The sequence below is a fragment of the Eubalaena glacialis genome, chromosome 3 (genome assembly GCF_028564815.1).
Source record: "Eubalaena glacialis isolate mEubGla1 chromosome 3, mEubGla1.1.hap2.+ XY, whole genome shotgun sequence".
NCBI classification, from domain to species: domain Eukaryota; kingdom Metazoa; phylum Chordata; class Mammalia; order Artiodactyla; family Balaenidae; genus Eubalaena; species Eubalaena glacialis.
Window position 1 is genome coordinate 85,896,430 of NC_083718.1, and position 26,171 is coordinate 85,922,600.

Below are 26,171 nucleotides of genomic sequence, written 5' to 3' on the forward strand. Positions count from 1 at the left end.
TCTTCCAGTTGAGGTGGGGAGAAAGAGGTTCCTTAACTGAGTTGATGAAATTCAGAAACAATGTTTCCATCTAGTATCTGGGTTTAAAAAAATATATATACATACTTCTGCCCAATTTTATATCCCTTAACAGTAACTTGGCACACTCCCACTGAAACGCTAAGACGTAAGGCTTCAGCAAAGCTTAATGGTCAGGGTATTCACAAGCTTTAGCATCAGAAAGACCTAGGTCTTAATTCAGACACCTTCACTTGCTAGCTATAATATTCTACCTTGTACAAGGTTACTAACCCTCTTCAAAAGTAACTTCTTCATCTGTGAACTGGAGATAATAATGCTTATCCTAATAGAGTTAGATAACACATATAAACAGTCACAGATATATGGTAAGCAATTGATGTAAGACAGTTTTAATCATTACTTACATTGGCCACCACTTTTACTTCTTTGTACTGTGCTTCATAGAAAATTCCAGCATTTTCAAGTGCTTCTGTTAGTGAGGGCCCATTTTTCACCTGCTTATCTAGTCCATTCACAAATTCCTCCAGCTTGGCACTTGCCTCTTCAAATTCTTTGGAGAATTTCTTCCCACCTGTCTTATCTAAAATAACAAGAGGAAGTATTCTGTAAAATTCTTAGTCTCATAGTTTCACCTTAAAGAAGCTTCTCTAAATCACAAAAATCACAAAACAGATTATTTAAATGGTTTGTGTCATCCTGCTGGAGTGAGGCAAGAGTGCATGATGAAGGCACTTGCAATTAAGGTAAAGAAAAGAAAGTTCAACTAAATGAAAGTTTGTTGACTGCTTTTATTCACAAATTTGATGTCACACTGCTACTTAGGAATAATGGAATGAGGCTCAATTCTGTACACTTATACCATTAACTTTTATACTATAGATTGTAATAAGATATATCTCTTAGATGAGAAAACAGAGGTTCAGAAAAGTAAAGATAAAGTGACTTCTTTGTGTATCAGGCTTAAAAATTATCCTTTCCTATCTGAAGATCTCTGGTAATTTGATATTAGAAGAGTACCATGAATTATTTTTCAACAATAGTGACATTGTATGACATTGTAAACTGTTTCTTACTCTCCTAAGTACATTTTTCCCAGTGATGTTGGAATATGGCCTTAGGTGTGGATATAAATTTAGGCTTTGCATTTTATCAGCTGTGTAACTTGGGCAAGCTTCTTATCTCCTTATGAAGCCTCAGATTTCTCATGTCCAAAATGGAGGTTTTTAACATGCTTCTGAGTTGTTGTGAGGACTAAATTAGATAACATATGTTAAATTTAAAGCATGGTACAAGAACAAAATAGGTGCCAAAACAAATAGCTGGTAGTCATTTACTCATTATTTCAAAAATATTTATCAGATGCCTATTATGTGCCAGGTATTGCTCTAGGCACTAGGATACAGCAAGAACAAATAAGGATAATTTCTACTTTCATGAGAGTTACATTCTAATAAATTAATATGATTATTATTTATAATCTACAATGTAAGGAAAAGAGAGCAAGGCACTAGATTTTATGAGGCATTACAGTGACCTTATTTATTTATTATTATTATTTTTTTGGCTGCACCGTGTGGCTCGCAGGATCTTAGTTCCCTGACCAGGGATCGAACCCAGGCCCAGAGCAGTGAAAGTGCCACATCCTAACCACTGGACGGCCAGGGAATTCCCTACAGTGACCTTATTGAAGAGCATAGCCAAACCAGTTAATCACTCATGTGAAATACCCCTATCATAATCCAATACATCAAGAAAGGACTAGAAGTGGGGAAAAGGACAGAATTTACTTATTTAAAAAAATTTTTTTTAAATTTACTTCTTCTCCAGCTTTATTGAGATATAACTGGCATATAACATTGTTTAAGGTGTACAATTTGAAGGCTAGGAATTTACTTATGAAATTGACATGTATGAAATCACCACCTGGGAAAGAGGCGCCACAACTATTCTCTGTAACGTGAGGTTGTCTTTATGGAAGGAGTCAGTCTGATCACTTGAAGATGACATATCTAGAAAGAAAATCTGACTTATTCTATTTAAAAGGATGTAGGTATTACCTTTTAAGCATTTGAGAGTTTCTGTGCTGCACACATCCACCCTCATGGTTGACAGCTGTTTTTCTTTCAATTCTATCTGATCTTCTGAGCGCTTGTACAGCAACAGCTCTTCAATGAGGGCCTGAGACTGAACACAGACCAGGGTCATATTTAATTTATGAAATCATCCACTTATTCTACCTTTCCACACTAAAGTAAAACATGAATAAAACGTAACAAAGCCATGAGAGGCAAAAACCCTTCATATTTCCTCATAATCAGGGATATCAAATATCAACATCAATTCTCATGTCAAAACCGTATTTTCAGTTACATACTTTAAAAGATCCTTTTCCTTATTTATTCAAAGCTAATTTATGGATACAGAGTTAAGACTGAAACAGACAAAGGTCCACTTATATCTTCTTTAAATTTTAACTAGATAAACGGTCTTATTATGTTAACTTTAAGCAAATTTTAATTTAATACAGTTTTATAGAAAGATGAATCTCTTGTTGGGATTCAACACAAAATTCAGCTGGTAATAGATATTTCAGAAGAAGGTTACTTTGTCCTTTAGAGGTACAGATAAACCTCTTAAGTTTTAGACAGTTTGAACATGTTTAAAATATAACTGATGCATAACTGAATAAAAATAAATCTTTCAGGATGGACTATACAGAAAACTAACACAAAAGGGGTGAATAATATTTTGGCATGTTGAACATATTCTGTAACTTACTCGAAATTCAGCAACTATCTTAGACTTGAGAGCAGCTTTTGGATTCGTGGATGCTGTTGGAATTAAACAAAAGGTCATTTAAGAATATAGACACAAAATGTTGACTAATATTCAGGAAAATTTCCAGTTTTATAGTTAAGGCTGTACTCTTTGAATATATGTTGAACATGCACATTTAAATCATGGTATAATTCTTAGAATAAATAGTGGAATATGAAATTTGAACACTCCCAAGCATGGTAAATATAAAAATACACTATTTAGATAGGTCTAACCTACTTACCTCCAACATAACCTGTAAGTCTGAAGTCCTAGAATTATTGATTTGGAGATACTGAGATACATGAAGTACCTTTTTGCCTAGTCTGAGTGTAAGAGGATCTTAACACCTCAAATTAAGAGTGTTCAGGAGCAGGACATCCAATTAATCCTGAGCACTGGCTGAAGAAAATTTACTTAGAAGCATCAACTCTATTCCTATGTATTTAATTTTGGATTTCTTTTTCTGCTGACTCAATTCATAGCAAAAATAGGTAGGGAAAGTTCTAAGTACAATACCACTGTGGTTGAACTTTGGCTGAAATGATGACTCTTGTTGTTCCTAAGCATGCAACTTATGACCAAAAGGATGTGAGAGGACTCCCTTAATCATGATGAATATCACATGCTTGCTGGAGCAAAACCATCCCAAGTGTCTTGTTTCACCTCCCAATTCTCACTGTCTTTTACCTTGTTCCCTCCACACCTTCAAGTCTTTCTCAATATTCCTCAGTTTGGCCCACAGCAGCCTATCACATGCAGTATTCCACTCCCTTGATCTCATGCTGGGTAAACATGATAAACACAGCAGGAGCTCCTGTTAGAGAATGAGCTTCTGGCCAGGATTTGAGGCCCATGTCTAATCTGGTAGAGTATATCCCCAAATCTGAAGGATTTCATGGCTCCCACAGAAATGCTTCTTAATGCCTAGTCTCCTCTTCAGCTCTGTTGTTTAATGCCAGCTGCCTCTAACTTCATATATCTTTGAACCTGAAAGTTAGCCTGGGCACTATCACGTATTTTTTTCTTCTTTCAATCCCCCAACTACTCTTGAATCTTCACTCATTTAAACCCTTTTTCTGCATTTCCTTTGTTTAAAAGTAGTTTTATTTTTATTTTTTTAAAGAAGTAACTCCATGATGGCTTGTTTAGTGTAAGTCACTGGGAGCCTCCCAGGCCTGGAAAACACAGGCTTGCCCATGGTTTATGCCAGGTACGATGTCAAATGGTCTACATTTTCTTCTGCTCCAAAAAGAGGAGGTAATTTATATTAGTTGAGATTTTGTTCCTTACTTTGTGATTTCTTCCACTGCTTATTCGGTTGTTTGTTCAGATTTTCTTTCAGCTGCTTCTGAGTTTTGAAAGTGGTACCTGGAAAACATTTCAGTTTTTGCAATCTGGCGTTATGGGAAGCTGTTCTGTCTGTCCACTTCAGTGTCAAAGTTGTAGCATGAAAAAAGGCAATCCGAGACTGTGTGTTGTTTCTTTCTCTCCTTTTCTTTCATTTTTATAAAAAGATAAAAACACCCACCAGATCTAAGAAGCTGTCAAATAAACATGATTTCTACATCAATGAAATAACAAATTTTGAGAATAGGGTAGAAGCTTAAAAACACCAGGTGACACATTCAAATGAAGAATTTAACAGCTTCTTAGAAGATGCTATTTTTAAAGCAAATTTCTAGTCAATTTATGGTCATGGTATCAGATACCACCTACTGCTATTCAATGACTTAATTACATGTATCTAATACACAGGAACTAAGTAATTTAAATAACACCAGTACACAACTTACTGCAAATCTAAACCAAAAGAGAGACCGAAGAATGCCAATATATGCTTAGTATCAAACAGCTTACTGAAAACTGAAACCCTGTCCAAAAATTGTCCCATAAGTAAGAGGACAGGGCAGTAATTATTAAACACAAAAGATGAACAGTTTAAAGCATTCAACTAAAGTAAAGCAAATGCCGGAAAATAATTAGATGGTCATCATCACTTAATATGCTTGACTTTCTTTAGTCAATAAAAACGAAATTCAACCCTCCCCAAACCAATTCTACTTAAATTTTAATGCAAACCGATTTTTACAATTATTTAATTTTAAACAAACAGGGCCAGATCCAAAAGTTTATTTTTCGTTATTAAGCAAAAGGACCAAATCTATAAAATATATATAATTTTAAAGACTGAACAATGACTCAACCTTTCTTTTAGGAGAGAAAAAATACTTACTCAAAGCTTCTCTTAACGCCATAATCATTTCTTCTGGGTATACATTTCTATCTTCCCAGATTTTAAAGATTCGTTCTATAGACTTAGAGACAGATGGATCCCTGAGAAGAAAGAAAAAGTGAGACAGACATATAAAAATGTTAACTTACATCTCAAATTAGAAATCTGAAAATAAAGTTGTCAACAAAATTATTTTCCAAATGTCTTCTCATGTTTATTTTAAAACATCTTTTTCTGGTGTCTAGGGCTAAAATCTTAAAAACTCTTATTCAACACTTTTTACTACTGACGTAGATGAGGCTATGGATAACATATTGAACTTTTAAAAAATTTACTGAGAGTAATATTGGTTCATAATATAAGTTTCATGAGTATATTATATTTCTACTTCTGTATACACTAATGATTATACACTCATGAGCATGCTCATGATCAAAAGTTTAAGTTTCCATCCATCACCATACAGTTGACTCCCTTCATCCATTTCACGCTCCCTCCACCACCCTGCCACGCTGGTAACCACTACTCGGTCCTCTGTATCTATGTGTGTGTTTGGTTTGGTTTGTTCAGTTATTTTATTTTTAATTTTTAAAACATATTCCATGTATGAGTGAAAACATAAGGTACATCTTTCTTCACCTAACTTCACTTAGCATAATACCCTCAAGGTCCATCTGTGTTGTCACAGACAGCAAGATTTCGTCTTTTTTTTTTAATGGCTGAACAGTATTCCACTGTGTGTGTATATATATATATATATATATATCTCACACCTTCTTTATCCATTCATCCATCGATGGGCACTTAGGTTGTTTTCCTATCTTGGCTATTGTAAAAAATGCTGCAATGAACAGAGGGGTGCATATATCTTTTCAAATAAGTATTTTCATATTCTTTGGATAAATACTCAGAAGTAGGATATCTGGACATGTGGTAGTTCTATTCTTAATTTTTTGAGGAATCTCCATACTGTTTTCCATAGTGGCTGCACGGATTTACACTCCCACCAGCAGTGTATGAGGGTTCCATTTTTTCCACATCCTCTCCAACACTTGTTATTTCTTGCCTTTTTGATAACAGCCATTCTAATGGGTGTGAGGTGATACCTCACTGTGGTTTTGATTTGCATTTCTCTAATAATTAGTGATGTTCAACATTTTTTCACATGCTTGTTGGCCATTTGTACGTCTTCTCTGGAAAAATGTCTATTCAGCACCTCTGCTCATTTTTTAAACAGGTTATTAGTTTTGCTGTTGTTGAGTTGTATCAGTTCTTATATTTTGGATATTAACCCCATTATCAGATATTTGATTTGCAAATACCTTCTCCTATTCAGTAGGCTGTCTTTTTGTTTTATTGATGGTTTCCTTTGCTGGGCAGAAACTTTTTAGTTTGATGTAGTCCCATTTGTTTATTTTTCCTTTTGTTCCCCTTGCCTGAGGAGGAGATATATCCAGAAAAGTAATGTTAAGACCAATGTCAAAGACTGTACAGCCTATGATTTCTTCTAGGAGTTTTATAGTTTCAGGTCTTACATCAAGTCTTTAATCCATTTTGAATTAATTTTTGTGTCTGTCGGGAGACAGTGGCCTAGTTTTGGGGTTTTTTTGTATGTTGCTGTCTTGTTTTTCCCACCACCACTTACTGAAGAGACTATCCTTCCTCCATTGTATGTTCTTTGCTCCTTTGTTGTAAATTAGTTGTCCATAAATGCATAGGCTTATCTCTGGGCTTTCAATTTTGTTCCACTGATCAAGGTATTTGTTTTTCTGTCAATACCATGCTGTTTTGGTTACTATGGCTTTGTAATATCATTTGATATCAGGGTGTGTGATACCTACAGATTTGTTCTTTCTTCTCAGGATTACTTTGGCTATTCAGGGTCTTTTGTGGTTCTATACAAATTTTAGAATTTTTGTTCTATTTTGGTGAAAAACGTCCTTCAGATTTTGATTGGAATTGCACTGAATCTGCAGATTGCTTTAGGTAATATGAACATTCTGACAACGTTAATTTTTTCAATCCATGAGCGTGGAATATCTTTTCATTTATTTGTGTCTTCTTCAATTTCTTTCAACAATGTCTTACAGTTTTCAACGTACTGGTCTTTCACCTCCTTGGTTAAATTCGTTCAAGGTATTTCATTCTTTTTTGTTGCGATTGTAAATGGGATTGTTTTGTTTTCTTAATTTCTTTTTCTGCTAGCTCATTGTTAACATACAGAAATGAAACCAATTTTTGTATACTGATTTCATATCCTAAAATTTTACTGTATTTGTTTATTGATTCTAATAGGTTTTTAAAACAAATTTTTTTAAATTAATTATTTATTTAGTTTTGGCTGTGCTGGGTCTTCATTGCCGCACGCAAGCTTTCTCTAGTAGTGGCGAGCAGGGGTTACTTTTGCTGCGGTGCGCGGGCTTCTCATTGCAGTGGCTTCTCTTGTCGCGGAGCACAGGCTCTAGGCTCGTGGGCTCAGTAGTTGTGGCTCGCGGGCTCTAGAGTGCAGGCTCAGTACTTGTGCATGGGCTTAGTTGTTCCATGGCATGTGGGATCTTCCCGGACCAAGGCTCGAACCCGTGTCCCCTGCATTGGCAGGCGGATTCTTAACCATTGCGCCATCAGGGAAGTCCCTGATTCTAATAGGTTTTTGGTGGAGTCTTTAGGATTTTCTATATATAAAATCATGTCATCTGCAAATAGTGACAGTTATACTTCTTCTGTTCCAATGCCTTTTATTTCTTTTTCCTGCCTAATTGCTCTGGCTAGAATTTCCAGTACTATATTGAATAAGAATGGCAAGAGTATACATCATTGCCTTGTTCCTATTCTTAGAAGGACAGCTTTCAATTCTTCACCATTGAGTATTATGTTAGCTGTGGGTTTGGCATATACTGCCTATATTACGTTGAGAAACGTTCCTTCTGTACCCACTCTATTTTTTAAAAAAATTAATTAATTAATTTATTTTTGGTTGCGTTGGGTCTTTGTTGCTGCGCGTGGGCTTTCTCTAGTTGCGGCGAGCAGGGGCTACTCTTCGTTGTGGTGCGTGGGCATCTCGTTGCAGTGGCTTCTCTTGTTGCAGAGCACAGGCTCCAGGTGCGTGGGCTTCAGCAGTTGTGGTGCATGGGCTCAGGAGTTGTGGCCCACGGGCTTGTTGCTCTGCAGCATGTGGGATCTCCCCAGACCAGGGATCGAACCCGTGTCCCCTGCACTGGCAGGCAGATTCTTAACCACTGCGCAACCAGGGAAGTCCCACAAATCCATGTTGACAGCTATTTTCTTTCAATGCTATAAAAATATTTTTCATAACTGCCTTCTGGTTTCACTGTTGCAGTTTAGAAGTCTGTTGTCAGTCTAACTGTAGTCCTTGTGCATGTGATCTGACTTTGTCTTTTCTCTTGACTACTTTGTTTTTTGTTTACTTTTTTTTTAACTGTCATAAAATAATAACATAAAGTTTGCCATTTTAACCATTTTTAAATGTACAACTCAGTGGCATTAGTTATATCCACAATGTTGTACAACGACCTCTATCTGTTTCCAACAATTTTCATTGCCCTAAACAGAAACTCTGTACCCATTAAACAATTAACTCCCTACTACCCCTTTCCTCCAGCTCCTAACAACTTCTAATCTAATTTCTGTCTCTATGGATTTACCTATTCTAGACATTTCCTATAAATGGAATCATACAATATTTCCCGTACAACCACAATTCTACCTTCTGTTTCTGTGAATCTGACTACTGTAGTTACTTCATATAAGTGGAATCATACAATAGTTGTGCTTCTGTGATTGGTTTATTTCACTTAGCATAATGTCTTCAAGATTCATCTATGTTGTAGCATGTGTCAGAATTCTCCCCTTTTTAAGGTTGAATGATATTCCGTTTTATGTATATACCATATTTTGTTTATCTGTTCATCTGAAAATTGGGCTGGTTCCTTCTTTTGGCTATTGTAAAAAGTGCTGTTATGAACACGGGTGTACAAACATAAATTCAATTTCCTGCTTTCATTTCTTTTTTTGTATATACCCAGGAGTAGAACTGCTGGATCACATAGTAATTCTGTGTTTAACTTTTTGAAGAACCATCAAACTTTTTCCATAGCAGCTGCACCATTTTACATTCCTACAGAAATGCAGAAGTTTTTCCTCATTCTCTCTAACACTTGTTATTTTCTGGTTTTATTTTGTTTTTAAATTAGTTATCCTAGTAGGTGTGAACGCTTTGGCTGCTTTTAAAAATCTTTTTGTTTTGTAATTTCATCACAATGAATGACTAGGTGTAAATTTTTTATTTATCCTGCTTAGTATATGTTGTGCTTCCTATGTTTGAAGATTCATGTTTTGTTTTGCTTATTTCATTACTTTCAAAGTGTTCTCAGCCATTACCTCTCTGAAGGAACTCAGAAGGTCTCTCCTCCAAGATTCTCATTTGATGTTAAATAGGCCTTTCATTCTATTCTTCATTTTTCCACTTCCTTCTCTCTACTGCTGCATTCTAATTTCTTCAGAACTATTTTCTAGCTTAATCTCTTTTTCCTTTCTAGAATTCCTACTGGTTCTTTTGCCCAAATATCTTATCCATTGTTCATTTTATTCCATTTAATCTTTCTTTAACATCTTTTATAATTGTCTTAGATACCCTGTCTGATAATTCTAATATCTGAAGCTCACTGTGAGGGGATCTAAATCTGATGATTCTCCTTCGTGGTGCTTTGTTTCCCAATGTATTTGGCGACCTTTGATGGTGAGCACATATTTTTTTCATCTATGAGATTCCTGGTGATCTAAGTAGGAAATGTGTTCCTTGAGAGCAAATCTATACTGGAAGCCAGGGGGACTTATGACTCAAGACTACTTTATCCCCTTTCCAGAGCCCAGATCATGTGGTAGGTACTCTGAGATAGGCATACTAATTAATGTCAGCTCTGCCATTCTAATATGTCCACTGTTGTTGCTTCAGCTTATATTTTGTCAACAATGTAACTGTTTTATAAAAAAGGACCCTTTGGAATAGATGGCTGGCCATTCAGCCAGAAGCCAAGTCATAATTATCTGTAAATGTCTGTTTACAGAGCTTTCTCCTGGCAGAAGTTGTAACTTATTTACTGTTGCTTCTTCAGCACCTACGAAGTGTTCACTAAATAGTAAATGAATGAATGACAACTGGATTTTGTCATTTTCAAACCCAACTATTCATTATGAAGTCCCAACAGCTATTCACCAAAGTCTCAAGTAAAATATGCTGGAAAAACAGCAACTGCTAAGAAATCATAAAAATAAGACCAGGGTATAGGGCTTCCCTGGTGGTGCAGTGGTTGAGAATCTGCCTGCTAATGCAGGGGACACGGGTTCGAGCCCTGGTCTGGGAAGATCCCACATGCCGCGGAGCAACTGGGCCCGTGAGCCACAACTGCTGAGCCTGCGCGTCTGGAGCCTGTGCCCTGCAACGGGAGGGGCCGCGATAGTGAGAGGCCCGCTAGTGAGAGGCCCGCGCACCGCGATGAAGAGTGGTCCCTGCACCACGATGAAGAGTGGCCCCCGCTTGCCACAACTAGAGAAAGCCCTCGCACGAAACGAAGACCCAACACAGCTAAAAAAATAAAATAAATAAATAAATAAATAATGTAGCTATTAAAAAAAAAAATTATAAAAATAAGACCAGGGTATAATATAGTAAAAAATAGCACTAGATTGGGAAACTAGAGGTTTTAGTTCTGGTTTCAGTGAGAAGTCTTTTGGAAACTAGGTTTCTTCATTTGTAAAATGATTTTTACTAAACAATTTCTGTTAGCTCTAAAATTCTTGGCTAGATTCGTTCTTTATATGAACACAGAACTCTCAAACTTCCATAATCCAACCATCTCTTGAATTTACAAATTCAACTAAAATTAAAAAACCAAAACAAAATCCAAAATAGCAGTTTTACTTACCTTGTAATTCTAGACCTCTATTTCAGCCATTACTGATCACAACCTTAATTTCTACAGAACATACAATTATTACCACACACAACATAAAATAATTAAATATAAACTTTGTTGTTTGATTTATAAGTAACAAAAAAACTGACTGACTTGCAGAATTGCTAGGATGTTGAATAGATGCTTTCTATGCTAGCAACCCTCGCCCCTGGACCACTTTTAAAACAGCAAGGTATTAGCAAATTATTTCAAGGCATAAAGTTGATAAGGAGTACAAGAGGTGCCCAGGTATCACAGATAAAATAAAGAGAACTAGGGAATTTCCTGGCGGTCCAGTGGTTAGGACTCTGCGCTCTCACTGCCGAGGGCCCAGGTTTAGTCCTTGGTTGGGGAACTGACATCCCACAAGCTGCGCAGAGTGGCAAAAAAACAAAACAAAACAAAACAAAACCAGAACCAATCAGCATAATCTTGTGCCTCACTCAAGAATATCTTTTCTTTATCAGTATCTTATTTCTGGGACACCATCAGAATAATGTGCTATATATCTTGCAGGTTCTTAATAAATATTTGCCAACTGACTGAACAGAAGACCAAATACTGGGTCAACTCAAGGAGGAGGCAGTCAATACTTAATCAAAAAAATCTTGGAGCTCAGAAATTAGATGGAGAGAGATTTTTATCTCTAAAAACTTGCTACTCTGTATCTCCTAAAATAATCCCCATTTATAAAACTTATCTTTTTTATTTGCCTATAACAAATGTTTTCCCTAGTGTGTCACTTGTCTTTAATTTTATGGTGTCTTCTATAATGTAGAAGTTTAATTCTGATGTACTTAAATTTATAAATACTTTTCTTTATTATCTGTTCTTGGTGTCTTAAAAGCTTTCTAAACTAACCCTTATAGTCATGAAAACATTCATATTTTCTTCTAACATTTTAACGTTTTGTTTTATACATCAAGGTAATTCATTTGGGATATATTTTTGTGTACTCTGTTGGGAAACATTTAATTTTATTTTTTCCACACAGGAAGTCCATGTCCCAGAATCACTTATTGAAGAGTTCATCTTCCCCCCAATGAACTGTAATGCAAATGCTACCATTTACAGAGGTCCCATATATGTATGAGTCCATTTGTGGGCTCTCTGTTTTGCTCCTTAAATCTATTTGTCTACCCTTGTATTAATACCATATTCTTTTAATTACTATAGCCAAATAATAATTCTTGATATTTCATAGGTTAAGTCCTACTTGGCTTTTTATCAACAGTCTTGACTACTCCTAAGACACTGATTCCTCTATATGAATTTTAGAATCAGTATAACAAACTTCTTAAAATGTCCTACTGGGAACTTGATTAAAGTGTACTGTATTTACATGCTGACTTTTGTCTTTTTGAAACAGTTTATAATTTTCTTCATAAAGGTCTCAACACACTTTTGTTCTAGGTACCTATAAGCTTTTGTTGTTACTGCTAATAATATCCCTTTTTTAAATTATATTTTAATTGGTTATTTCTGATATACTGAGATGCTATTGATTCCTATATGTTGACTTGTATCCAGCAACCTGGCTGAATCCTCATTAGTCTGTAAATTCTCTTGGATTTCCTATGAATATGATCCCAAAGTCTCCATATATCTTTTTACCCTATGATTCCCCTGAAAACATTTTATAGTTCTTCAACAACTATAAATCAGAATTTGCAAATTAAACAAAAATACAGTAAACACCATTCATATTAACATTGATTTAAAGTGATATTTTGTTGAAACCAAGTACAAGTTGCAATGTAAACATGATACTGAATATATACACTGAATTTAATACATTGTTTTTAATTTATCAAGCCTATGATACTATTATCATTCAATTATTTCACCATTTTTCTCCATTTGAACTACTATGAACTTTTTTTTTAGTGTATGTCGAAATTATTAGTGCCTTCAACTGATACAAACCATTATTTATATATTAAAGCCATCTTTAACCTTTCCTCATTAGCCTTTGATAAAGTAATATTATCTTATGTCAAAATACAAACACATGATAACACAGTCACTGAAAATGAGTCACAGAACTGTTAATAAGGTAATCATACGGATGACACTGAATATGCTTAGACAATCCACAGACCCTTTAAACTATATCCATGGACCCACCTAGGAATACCTAGGCCTGTACTTAAGAAACACAGCTTTACAGCTCTCCGTGGTATTTCCATCCATGCATCAAGCTAACCAACCACCTATGAAGTGACAAGCATTGTGCTGGGAGCAGAATGTCTGGGAAATAGAAACTGGTGACAAAAAGCATGTGTATCAATTACAAGGCAGTGTGCTAGGTGCTATGACAGAAGTAGAGACAGGTATAATGGTAGCAAAGAAGAACTGTTTAATCCAGACTAGGAAGTAGAAGTCAGGAAGGGAAAATTTCTTGAGGATACTAAATGTATAAGGAAGGTGAAAGGATAGAGCAAACAAAACTCTACAGAGTTTATACCTAATCGGGAATACTGTATTGCTCTATGGTTGATTATATACAATTTGTTCTACTAGGCTGCCAATTTGATTTTCAAAAGGAATCAACTTCTTAAATTCATTTACTTAATACTGTAATTTGAAAATTGTTTAGTCCAAATAAATCTTACACTATGGAAAAGTTGCATATAATATATAATTACATATGATATATATTATAAACAAATGATTAAAAAGTGAACAGCCATGTAATCACAACCCAGGTCAAGAAATAAAACATCGCTAGCTCCCCAGAGGACCTGAGTGGCCCCTGCAAGATCACAATCCCTTCCATCTACCTGGGATGGTAGGCTTTTGTGATAATTGTTTCCTTACTTTTCTTTGTTTTAACATATAGGTAGGTATAAACAATAGTTCATTTTTTGCCAAATTTGAACTTTATATAAATGGATTCATACTATATATACATAAATATTCCTTTGTACTTTCAATCAATATTTTGTGAGATTTGTCTATGTCATTGCATATAACTGAAATTCATTAATTTTCCTTGCTGTCTGGTATTCCAGTATGCCATAATTCATTCACTTTACTGTAGAAAAAAATGTTTCCAAATTTTTTTTATTAGGGTTTTCACTTTATTAATTTATTTTCTGGCTGTGCTACGCGGTTTGTGAGATCTTAGTTCTCCAACCAGGGATCGAACCTGGTCCCCCTAAAGTGGAAGCACAGAGTCCTAACCAATGGACCACCAGGGAATTCCCCAAATTTTTATTACCATAGACAATGTTGCTATAAAAATGCCCTTCCACTGATCTTGCTGCACATATGCAAAAGTTTCTCAGGGGTAAAAGCCTAGGGGTGGAATCGCAAGATCTGTACATAAACTTTCAAAAATGAGGTTGTTTTCTACCAATCAACCCTCAAAGCAACAGTATATAAGAGCTTCCACTGTGCCACAATCTTGCTAATGTTCGTACTGGTGGACTTTAAGATTTATGCCTTATCTGGTACGTATGTGTGCTAGTTATTAATTTACTGCCTCTCAGCTCTAACATGCCCTTCCCTTGCGGTACCGGAGCCAGACTCTGCAAACTCTATTTCCCCTTGGTTCAGTGTTGGACTCTGACAACAGAGAGCCCTAGAGTGACACTGAGAGGCTAGAAGAGGCAGTACTGATTCTTCTTTTGGTGTTCTATTTTCAAGTGGATCAGCTTAGAGGCATCCTGGGTGCGTTTTACCATAGCTTTTGTAGTTCAGTGGTGAGTGCTCTCCAGCCTGTTTCTTAACCACTAGTGACAGGCAGCATGTTCTTACAGCAATCCACTCTTTCCTCAGGTCTGAATCTTAGCTTGGGGTGGGGTGGGGTGAGTCTTTATTTACTTTTCCCTCAGGTTCAGAGGTAGTAGCTGCTTTCAGCAGATACTATTCCATAACACCTTAGAGTCAGTTTATTCTTTCTAGTAGTTAGCTACCTTTTACCTACGTAACGATTCTTCATATTAAATTTTCCCTGATTAAATTACTGATATGTGATTTATCTCTCCTGATTGGGACTTAACTTATATGATATGTAATCATATATCTCAGCAGTTCTAGGGCTGTATAACATGATATCAGAACAGACTGAATGCAAAAAGCAGGTAAGAAAATATAGCTGTCTGATATTAAGCCACACATTAAAGAGATCTGGCAAGAATGCAAAACACCACCACTCTTCTCACTAAAATTTTAAGTGTTGGTTATTAACGTTTATTGTTTTAAAAGTTATTGATAAATATTTAAATAATTTCTGGTTTGATTTCTAATATAAGTGCCAGGTAAAACTAAAATCTTCAAATTTTTTGTCTTTCTCTTATTATTTTATAATTCTTTATATATTCTGGATATGAACCTTTTGTTGACTGCATAAAAATATTTTCTCCCACTCTGTGGCTTGTCTTTTCACTCTTTTTTTAATTTATTTTTGGCTGCATTGGGTCTTCGCTGCTGCGTGCAGGCCTTCTCTAGTTGTGGCGAGTGGGGGCTACTCTTCGTTGCAGTGCGTGGGCTTCTCATTGCAGTGGCTTCTCTTGTTGCGGAGCATGGGCTCTAGGCGCCCGGGCTTCAGTAGTTGTGTCACATTGGCTTAACTGCTCCACGGCACGTGGGATCTTCCCAGACCAGGGCTTGAACCTGTGTCCCCTGCATTGGCAGGCGGATTCTCAACCACTGCGTCACCAGGGAAGCCCCTTGTCTTTTCACTCTTTATAGTGTCTTTCAATTAAATGGAAGGGTCTTCATTTTAATGTAGCTGTATTTATTAATCTTATGAGGTAAGGTCATGAAAAATTCTCCTACATTGTCTTCAAAAGATTTGTAGTTCTTTCATGTTTAAGTATTTAATATGCAATTGATTTTTGTGTATGATGTGAGTGGGATCTAATTTTTTCTATATAGCCAATTTGTCCCAGCAATATTTATGAAAAAGTTCTTCCTTTTCTACTACCTAATAGTTTCATACAGAGACCAAGTATATACACTGGTCTGTTTCTAGACTTTGTATTATGTTCTACCGGTTTCTTTGGCTATCTCTGGGCAAATATCACACTGCTTTATTTATCATAGCTTTATAATCAGTCTTGAAATCTGGTAGAGCCAGTCTTCCCACCTTGTTGCTCTTCAAGAGTTTCTAGGCTTTCCCTTTGTGGGGGAAGGGGAGGAGGGAGCTCTCTGCACTTCCATACAAAATTCAAAATCAATTAATAAAATAGGGGGGAAAAACACTACTGAGATCCTAATCAAGACTGCTTTGGATTTATAAATCAATTTGGGAAGAAATGACATTAAACATTGAGTCTTCCCTATCCACAAATTATTTCTTTAGGTTTTCTATACTGTTTCTCAATTATGTTTTATAATTTTTTCAATAGAGATCTTATACATCTTTTGTTAAGATTTATTTCTAGATACAGTTGATTCTCATTAATTGCAGATTCTGTATTTGAAAATTCACCCACTTGCTAAAATTTATTTGTAACTCCAAAATTTAGTCATCAGATGTGTTTTGTTTGGTTAGCAATAAATTTTTTAGAATGTGATTTAGCTTCACACATTTAAAAATTGGGAGGCTTCATATAAGAATCTAGATTTTGACCTAGCTTAAAAAATGAGAAAGTCTTTGGAAGGTCTGACAGCATAGGTCAACAGTTTTCTTTATGGCCATAGGCTAGGGCTGAGTAGCTGTTGCCCCTTTTAGATGGGTTTTTCCTTATAGTCCACCCACTTCACTCACCTGGGTTAACTGTCTAGAACTTCTAAACATTTGCCCCTCAATTAAAGGGATTTAAATGATAGCCTTAAATTAAGAGAAATGAATTCACAAAAGGGTAGAAATGAGTCTAAAGTATAACCGTGAACAGAAATTTAAAAGGGGGATGGGATGGGGTTGTTTATGGAATACTAAAGCTCATATCCTAATATCCTCTCATTTATCATATACTTTATAATTAATTTCTTTATAACTGAGAATATATTCTGTTTCACTGATATAATCTTCTACTCCTGATTCTATTATTGTTTTAAAATATATACAGATAATTGACAGGGGAACTCTGACTTTGATGTTCTTATAAACAATTATCTTGGATATACATCCTTCCACATCAAACCCTACTGAGATTCTGACTGGGATTACACAATGAATTTATAGATTACATATTGGGAGAGAATCATATTTTTAGCAATACCAAATCTTTCCCTTCAAAAGTATGTATCTATCTCTTCATTTATCCAGGTCTTCTTATAAAATTTTCTCTATAAAAGTCTTACATACTTCTTCTTATATTTATTTTTGGGTGGGGTTTCCTTTATTTGGGGGGGGGAGGCAGTACTTTTTGTTGCAAAAGGAATCTTTTCTTCCTAATTACATTTTTAATAGGTTACTGCTAGCATATATAGGAAATCTACTGCCTTTCTACGTTGAACTTGAATCTGGCTATTTAACTGAACTCTCTTATTAGTTGATTCTATGTAGGCCAGGGGTCAGCAAACTACAAACCTCAGGCCAAATCTGGCCAGCTGCCTGTTTTGTAAATAAAGTTTTAGGAACACAGCCACACCCATTTGCTTATGGCTGCTTTTATGCTAGAATGGCAGAGTTGAGTAGTGGCAACAGAGATCCTATGGCCTGCAAAGCCTAAAATACTATCTGGTCTTTTATAGAAAGAAAGATATAAAGATATAGAAATCTATATCTATAGATATAGATTCTATCTCTTCTAAATGCCTTCTTCTTCTTATTTATTTATTTAGAAATGAATGGAATCTCAACATAATGGTGAATAGTAATGATGATAGAGGGCATTGCTGTCCTGAAATGCTTTTATTGTTTCACCATTAAGTCTGATTTTATCATAGGTTTCTCAACATATCCTTCATTGAGTTAAAAACATTTTCGGAGTTTAAAATTTTAAAGGACTGTACTTTATTCTGAGATGATGCCATTCCTACGTTTTTGTGTGAAATAGTAATACAAAGTAGTTGTTTTTAAAAATATCTTTACATAGTAAAATAAAAGGTGACAACCCTATATTAATCCATGAACTAGGTCATGAAATCTAAGTCTAGGATACATTAGGTTAAGTTTTTAAGACTATAATGATATTTACAGCAGAAACTCTAAGTAGTGGAGATAATGTAGCACACTGCTTTTCTTACTCAAAATTATACTGGATTTATATATGTAAAGAAACAGCACAGACTAGTGGTCAGGTGGCAAAGAACATAAGCTTTGGGGTCTAGACAGGCTTGGGAAGGAATTCTGCCAAATGCCAGCCCCCCCCGCCCCCTAACCCGGTAGCTGTGAGAGCTTAGGCAAGTTACTTAATGTCTCTAAGCCAGTTTCCTCCTCCTTAAAATGGGGGTAATAGTAGTAGCCACTTTAAATGTTGTTCTCAGGTTTAAACAACCTGAAGTACACAAAGCACTTTGTATAATAATAATAATATCTGGTCAATTATGACTGCTCAATAAATGTAGGTGCTATTACTGTTATTATTTTATGTACTTCTGACATGCATAAATCTTTATTACTTAGTATATAAAAATAAGACCACATTTTAATCTTTTGTAATACCAAAGTAGACATCTTAAGTTTACAATCCAAAGGAAGGAACAAGGATCATTCCATTCTAACTGGGTTAATACTAACAAATGGATCAATAATATACGACAGTCATATATTCAAATATATATTATGCTAATAAGTACATAATTTGAGGAAATATTTAGCTATTTTTATTTTTCCATATAATTGTTTATCCTCCAATTGTGTGTAGATGTGCGTGTTTCTCACACCAAGCAAACAGCTTACAAATATGGATGAAACACAAGGAAAACACTATTAATACAGGGCAAAAATAAGATCAAATATAAGTGTTCCAGCACTTTGGGAAATGCTGGATACAACTTTGCAAATGGAGTAAATCAGTATGGAATTAAGAATAAATATTTTCATTTCTCCCTAATTACACAGATTTCATGAAGGGGGCAAGATTTCAGAAAGACTCTGAAAGAAAAATGGAAATGTGTAAAAAACACAAAAACAGAAAAAGCAGTTAGAAAGAAGTACAGCCAGAGAGTATGACCAGGAGATACACTCTCCTGGTCAAGTTAGGAGAGAAGAGGCAGAGCATAAATAACAGACAAGTTTTCAAAAAGGGAGGAAAGAGTCTTTAAAAGAAAAGTGTATTACCAGGAAAGTTACAATGAACAATTTGGACAAAATATCCTTGGATCTTCAAGCATGTGCAACTAACTATTACAGTTCTTACTAACGGGAAACTAAAATTCTAAATTTTCTAAGCTTAGATCCCAAAGAGGAGTAAGAATTTACTTACTTCACTAGAGCAGCTGCTTCAGGAAGTACATCAGCAAATGATTCACGGAATATGATTGCGTTTTTCCTTTTACAGTTCTGTATGACATCATTGGCAAGGTAAAAGAGATTCAAACGGTGGGGATAGGCAGCTGGAGATGACAAGAGACAATAAATAAGACCAAATGAGTCAATTTATACTTAGTGCAACTTATTCCAAATACAGTGTTCTCAAACTGTATAACTGCTACTACAAGGATGGATGATGAATAAACAGACAAATGAGCTAATGGATCAAGTTACTGAACCTAATGCCTAAAAACCTTGACTGCTTCAGGTTAAGTTTCTGTTCAAGGTATTCCTTTAGTAAATTTCTACTTCAGTTTGTATGTATTTGGCACTAAAAAATCCATTAACTCTGGAGAAGCTCAAATAAAACAAAACTGTTCTCCCAAACATTTGGGAAGATAAAAAATTGAGTTGAAGTAGTTCAATTTGTTGTAAAAACACCAGGGTTAGTGGAAGGAGCATGGGTTTTAGAATCCAATCAGAATGTGACCTTAGGCAAGCCAATTGCTTAACCTCCTCTACATTATTATTGCAGACAGACTCTTTTCATCAACCAGTCCAGATACACCTAAGTCCTCCCATCTACTGGAAGAGAGGCTCTGCTGCCACTTTCATCACTAGGCGAATGTCCTGGGAAATAAGTAATTTGAGCCCATAAACCCACCCACGTCAACCTTTTTTAAGGTCCAGGACAGGGCCCAATCAATTTACTATCTGGAACCTTGAGCAAAGCCACCCTAAGTTTTATTATTATCCTGAAAATTTTTACTGTCCATACGGATGATTCATCATGTTTTCTAGTCTCGACCTCAAATGCAGCGACCTCCAAGAACCACTTCTTTCTACATTTTAAAATCACCCTTTCTGACCACAACCGCCCACTCCATTATATTTGTCCTTCAATTTCATCAAGATTTCAGTTCTTTATTTTCTCTAACTCACATATAGTCTCTTCCAGTACTCAATTCTTTCTCTACCAATTCCAGAGTCTTTCTGATCCATTATCGAAACCACTCTTATATCAAAACCTTCCTTTGCTTTTCATCCTCCCTACAATTTAGGCTTTCTATCACATGTATTCAACAAAATCCTAAATCTGGATCAATCTAACTGAATGCCTTTACTGCACCTTTATTTCTGCCTCTGGGTTCTGCTGAAGAAAAATCATACCACCAGAAGTACTGAAACAATGTAAATTCAGTCCCTTCCTTCAGTGGGCCCTCCTCCCACATGTCTTTAATCAGCATCCTCTCTCATTTGCTGTAAGAGCTATTTCAAACTTTTACCACTCTTGTCAAGCGCCCTCTCCTACCACATTCTTTCTCACTCTCAGGAGATAAGCTTAATATGCTATTTCACAGAGAAGCATAAATCATTAGATGGGAATTATGTTCTCTCAAAAAATGTACCCAGGGACTTCCCTGCTGGCGCAGTGGTTAAGAATCCGCCTGCCAATGCAGGGGACATGGGTTCGATCCCTGGTCCAGGAAGATCCCACATGCTGCGGAGCAACTAAGCCTGTGTGCCACAACTACTGAGCCCATGTGCCACAACTACTGAAGCCTGCGTGCCTAGAGCCCATGCTCCACAACGAGAAGCCACTGCAATGAGAGACCTGCGCACCGCAACGAAGAGTAGCCCCCACTCGCCGCAACTAGAGAAAGCCCGCGCACAGCAACGAACACCCAACGCAGCCAAAATTAAATAAATAAATAAATTTATTTTAAAAAAAAGTGTACCCATATGTAAGTAAACCCATCCAGATCAATTTACCTGAGTCAGTTAAGATCTTTCAGATTAGGGATCTGAAAGAGTGTTATATACTCACTGTCTCTAATTTCTAGTAACTCCATAATTATAGGAGCTACCTTTTTTCTGTACTTAAAAAATATGCAATCTACTATGTGAGGAGCCTTATATAAATTATGTTATCTCATTTATGTTGCCATCACTTCACTCAAACAGCAATTACCAATATTACCAACAAACTCCAACTTACTAAACCCAAAGGAGATTTTTCTTTAATATATTTATTTTATTTATTTATTTTTGGCTGTGTTGGGTCTTCGTTGCTGTGTGCGGGCTTTCTCCAGTTGCGGCGAGCGGGGGCTACTCTTTGTTGCGGTGCGCAGGCTTCTCACTGCAGTGGCTTCTCTTGTTGGGAAGCACGGGCTCTAGGAGCGTGGGCTCAGTAGTTGTGGCCTGCGGGCTCTAGAGCACAGGCTCAGTAGTTAGTGGCACACAGGCTTAGTTGCTCCGTGGCACCTTCCCGGACCAGGGCTCGAACCTGTGTCCCCTACATTGGCAGGCGGATTCTTAACCACTGCACCACTAGGGAAGCCCCAAAAGGAGATTTTTCTAAATGCTATTTCTACAAAGAACTATCATTTCCACCAGGCTTTGACACACAGAATAATGTGCTATAGTAATCCCTTTTTGTTTCTGTTATAATCATTCTCTTAGTTCTCCTCTGACGTCTCTAGCTCTTCCTCCATATATATACACAGGTGGACATGATAGGTAGGCAGCTCTGCCTGTGATCATCCTCCTTTATTTATTTCTTTTAAAAAAATATTTATTTATTTATTTATTTGCAGGTCGCAGGCTCCTTAGTTGCGGCATGCAGGTTTCTTAGTTGCGGCACACGGGCTTAGTTGTGGCATGCTAACTCTCAGTTGCAGCATGCGTGTGGGATCTAGTTCCCTGACCAGGGATCAAACCCAGGCCCCCTGCACTGGGAGTGGGAGTCTTATCCACCGCGCCACCAGTCCCTATCCTCCTTTAAATGTTGATGCTCCCCAGGATTCTCCCCTGAGCACTCTTCTCGATTCACCCGTAGCATAGAGTTGTAAGATTTCAGGTTCAAAATCAGATAGTCTGTTCTATTCCTTGCTTTGTCACTTATTAGCTTTAGGGTCTTATATATTACCTAACTTCTATATATTACTTTTTTTTCCTTTGCAAAATGACAAACTCATGGGTTGTTATAAGAATTAAATAAAACAATGTATGCAAAGCATTTAGGACTGTGCTTAGTCAACAGAAAATGGAATGCTATCGGCATAATTATCCACATTTAACTACTACCACCTAAGTACCAATGACTCCCACATCCATAGATTTCATGCTTGGATTTCCCTTTACCAGTCAATGCACACATCTACTTCAAAGTCTCAGAGATACCTTGAACTTGATTTTTCAATATTTTATTAATAATCTTCCTCCTCTTCCATCTGTTACTGCTCTTATATTTAGCTAGAATTTCAGCAGTCTTTTTTGGCTCTTCTTCCTCCCTACCTGACCCTCACCCCCTTTTGATAAACCTCCAAGTCCAGCCAATTTTGTCTCCAATAATATTTTTCAAATTTATCCCCTCTTCTCCTTCTCTTCCTACCATTGCTCTTTGTTGGGTCATCACTTTTGACTCGGACTACTACTGAAATAGCCTCCTAACTGGTTATCCTGCCGTGGACTTGGTCTTCTCAAATTTATTCTCTACATTGTTGCTGAATTCATCTTCTAATACGTAAACAGTATCCAACTATTTCTCAGATCAAATCTGTCAATGATTTCCAACTGCTTACTAGAAAATGCCCAAACACCTTAGTCTTCATTTACATTCTGGATCTTACCTTCTCTTCCAGTCTCATCTCTTTCCCCTTCAAATTCAAAATTCCACCTTTAATGAATTACTCACAGTTCCCAGAAACACACCTCTCTCCCTCTCTCTCTCTCACAGAACTTCCCTTTTCTACGATAACCCATCCTAAATAATCTTCAGTGTTTTCTACTCACCCATAGGAAAAAGTCAAAAATTTTAAATTTAATTCATGTCAGATTCTGACCCCTCTCTACCTCGACTTCCCAAAACAAATTACCCCAAACTTTTTTTTTTTTTGGCCGTGCCACGTGGCTTGCAGGCTCTTAGTTCCCCCACCAGGGACTGAACCCAGGCCCTTGGCAGTGAAAGCTTGGAGTCCTAACCAGGAAATTCCCGCCCTAAACTATTACTGGAGAGATTAAGAGACTCAAGGTACAGAGCAATCTGATGTAACTAATTTGTGTTTCTGAAATGGATATAGGTTTGGACTAGCCAGCTGTAAATGACATTTCTGGATCAACTGAAGAAATGTGAATATGGTCTGGGATCAGATAAAATGAAAATTTACGGAAATGGAAATAAATCATCAACTGGGGGGAAAAAACAGTAATTACAAAATGATCTCATGTTAGAAAAAAAATCTGTGAAAGAGATCAGAAAGAATCAGGAATTAAGTTTTAACAGTACTGATTTCTATTTTTTTCACTTTTGTTTGCCTGTATTATAATTTTCTGTAATACATATTTGCTGCTTCCATTATTGATTAAGGAAATATAATCATTTTTGTCCAAAAAGTTTAACTGATTGTCTTAAACTAATTTGTATTTCAGCCTGGACCTGTTCTTTGAACTGCAGACTCAAATATCCAACTTCCTACCCAACATCTCTCTTGGATGTTTAATACACAGCTCAGACTCAACATGTGATATTCTGATCTCTTCCTCTTAATTCTCTCCTCCTATAGTCTTCTCCATCCCAGTAAATGGCATTTCTTCTGTGGTGGCTTTTTTCAGCCAAAAATCGGGTCATCCTTGACTCCTCTCTTTCACACTCCATATCCAAACTCACAATGCAGATCTCAGTAATGCTACCTTTGAAATATATACAGACTTAGGAAGTTACAAATGCGGAAAGAAGGAGGTTAGAATAAACCCCGTGGTGCTGGACTGTAATTGGAAGTCTTGGTATGAATTCACAGTTATATATAGAAAACATATACTTATTCAAGTGATAAAAGTTAATGTCACTATTAATGGGGCAGATTGACATTATGTTCCTCCAAATACATATAATGCTTTAAGAACACAGCACCACTTCTGTGGTATTCCTGCCCAAAACTGCATAACCTGAATCTAAAAACAAAAACAAAAACAAAAAAAACAGACAAACACAAATTTATGGATTATTTTACAAATTACTGGTCTATAGTCTTCAAAAATTTCAGGGTCATGAAAGATAAGGAAAGACTAAAGAACTGTTCCAGACTGAAGAAAACTAAAGAGGTACGACAATTAACTCAACAAATGACCCTGGACTCTTAAAGACCATTATTGGGATAACTGGCAAAATTCAATTAAGGTCTATGGATTCGATGGTAGTACTGTATCAGTTTTCATTTCCTGATTTTGGTGGTTGTACAGATGTTACATAACAACTGTTGCAATGTACTGAACTGTGTCTCCCCAAAATCCATATGTTGAAGTCCTAACCCCCGATGTTACTGTATGTGGAGATAAGGTCTATAAGGAGGTAATTAAGGTTACGTGAGGACATAATGGTGGGGCCTTGGTAAGACGACACGAGTGTCCTTATAAGAGACATCAGAGGAACTCTCCCTCCCTCCAAACCCTCCTCCACCACGTGAGGACACAGTAAGAAGGTGGCCATCTACAAGCCAGGAAGAGAACTTTCACCAGAAACTGAACCCTGTCAGACCTTGATGTTAGCCTTTCCACCCTCTAGAACTGTGAGAAAGTAAATTTCTGCTGTTTAAGCCACACAGTTTGTGGTATTTTGTTATGGCAGCCCAAGCTTATTAATACAACTATATAAGGAAATTAACTGTTTTTAAGGACACTGAAGTATTAAACAGGGCATCATGTCTGCAACATACTCTCAAATAGCTCTGAAGAAAAGTGTGTGTGTGTGTGTGTGTGTGTGTGTGTGTGTGTGTGTGTGTGTATGAAGAGAGCAATAAGAGATTACAGTAAATATGGTAAAACGTTAATTACTGGGGAATCTGGTGAAACGCACACAGAGGAATTTGTAATATACTGCAGCTTTAAATTTGAAATTATTTAAAAATAACAAATTTTTAAAAATACATAGACTCCAACTACTACTTACCATTGCCTCCTGGTTTAAGTCATATCATCTTTTGCTTGAATTATTGAATTAGCCTCTTAACTGGTCTCCCTGCTTCTACCTTTGCCCCACTTCAGTCTCGATCTTTTCAAAATATAAATCTGACCATATTATTTTGTTGTTTTAAATCCCTCCAATAATGGCTCTCGTCCTTACTCAGAGTAAAGATCAAAGTCCTTACTATGGCCTGTAAGTCCTAAACAATCTGACTTTGCATTATCTCTCTGATCCCCAGTCCTGGTAACCATTCATTCCATTCCAGCCACTCTGGCCACCTTGCGACTGCAAGACCTACAACACACCTGGCATACTCTTGCTTCAGGGTCCTTTGAGCTCCCTGCTCCCTCTGCTTGGAACATTCTTTTCCCATATAATCTCATGGTTTACTCTCTCACTGCCTTTAAATCTTTGCCCAAATGTCATTTTCTCAGTGACTTTCTGTATTTCCCTGACCAGGAAAACTGCAACATCAAACCACCAACACTCCTATCACCCCTTGTTTCTTTCCCCCAATATACTATAATTTACTTACTTTATCTTTTGCCTGTCTCCCCCACTGAGGACAAGGATTTTTGTCAGTTTTGTTTAGTGTTGAATTCTCAGCACCTAGGACCATGCCTAACACATAGTAGGCTTTCAGTAACTATTTCTTGAATAAATAAATTAGAAAAAAAGAGAAGGAAAATACAAAGAAAAGAAAAAGTACTCATGAAAATGAGTACTATAGTCTTCTATTCAGTTTGGTTAATAATCCCATAAGGTAGCTGGCTTCTGAGTACATATACAGAG

The 26,171-nt window shown here is 36.4% G+C and overlaps 1 protein-coding gene across 6 annotated transcripts in view; it reads right to left on the reverse strand.

Annotated features, from left to right (window-relative positions):
* RPRD2 (regulation of nuclear pre-mRNA domain containing 2) overlaps nucleotides 1-26,171 on the reverse strand; it is an 82,078-nt gene that overhangs the window by 24,796 nt on the left and 31,111 nt on the right. For 3 of the 6 annotated variants that reach the window (XM_061183544.1, XM_061183548.1, XM_061183546.1), the window contains exons 2-7: nucleotides 19,371-19,500; nucleotides 5,075-5,175; nucleotides 4,132-4,209; nucleotides 2,800-2,852; nucleotides 2,079-2,205; nucleotides 426-601 (exon numbers count right to left, since the gene is read on the reverse strand). In XM_061183544.1, coding sequence (XP_061039527.1) covers nucleotides 426-601; nucleotides 2,079-2,205; nucleotides 2,800-2,852; nucleotides 4,132-4,209; nucleotides 5,075-5,175; nucleotides 19,371-19,500 — 665 coding nt within the window. The remainder of the gene's footprint in view (nucleotides 1-425; nucleotides 602-2,078; nucleotides 2,206-2,799; nucleotides 2,853-4,131; nucleotides 4,210-5,074; nucleotides 5,176-19,370; nucleotides 19,501-26,171) is intronic. The other 3 variants (XM_061183545.1, XM_061183549.1, XM_061183547.1) reach the window with 1 other exon arrangement.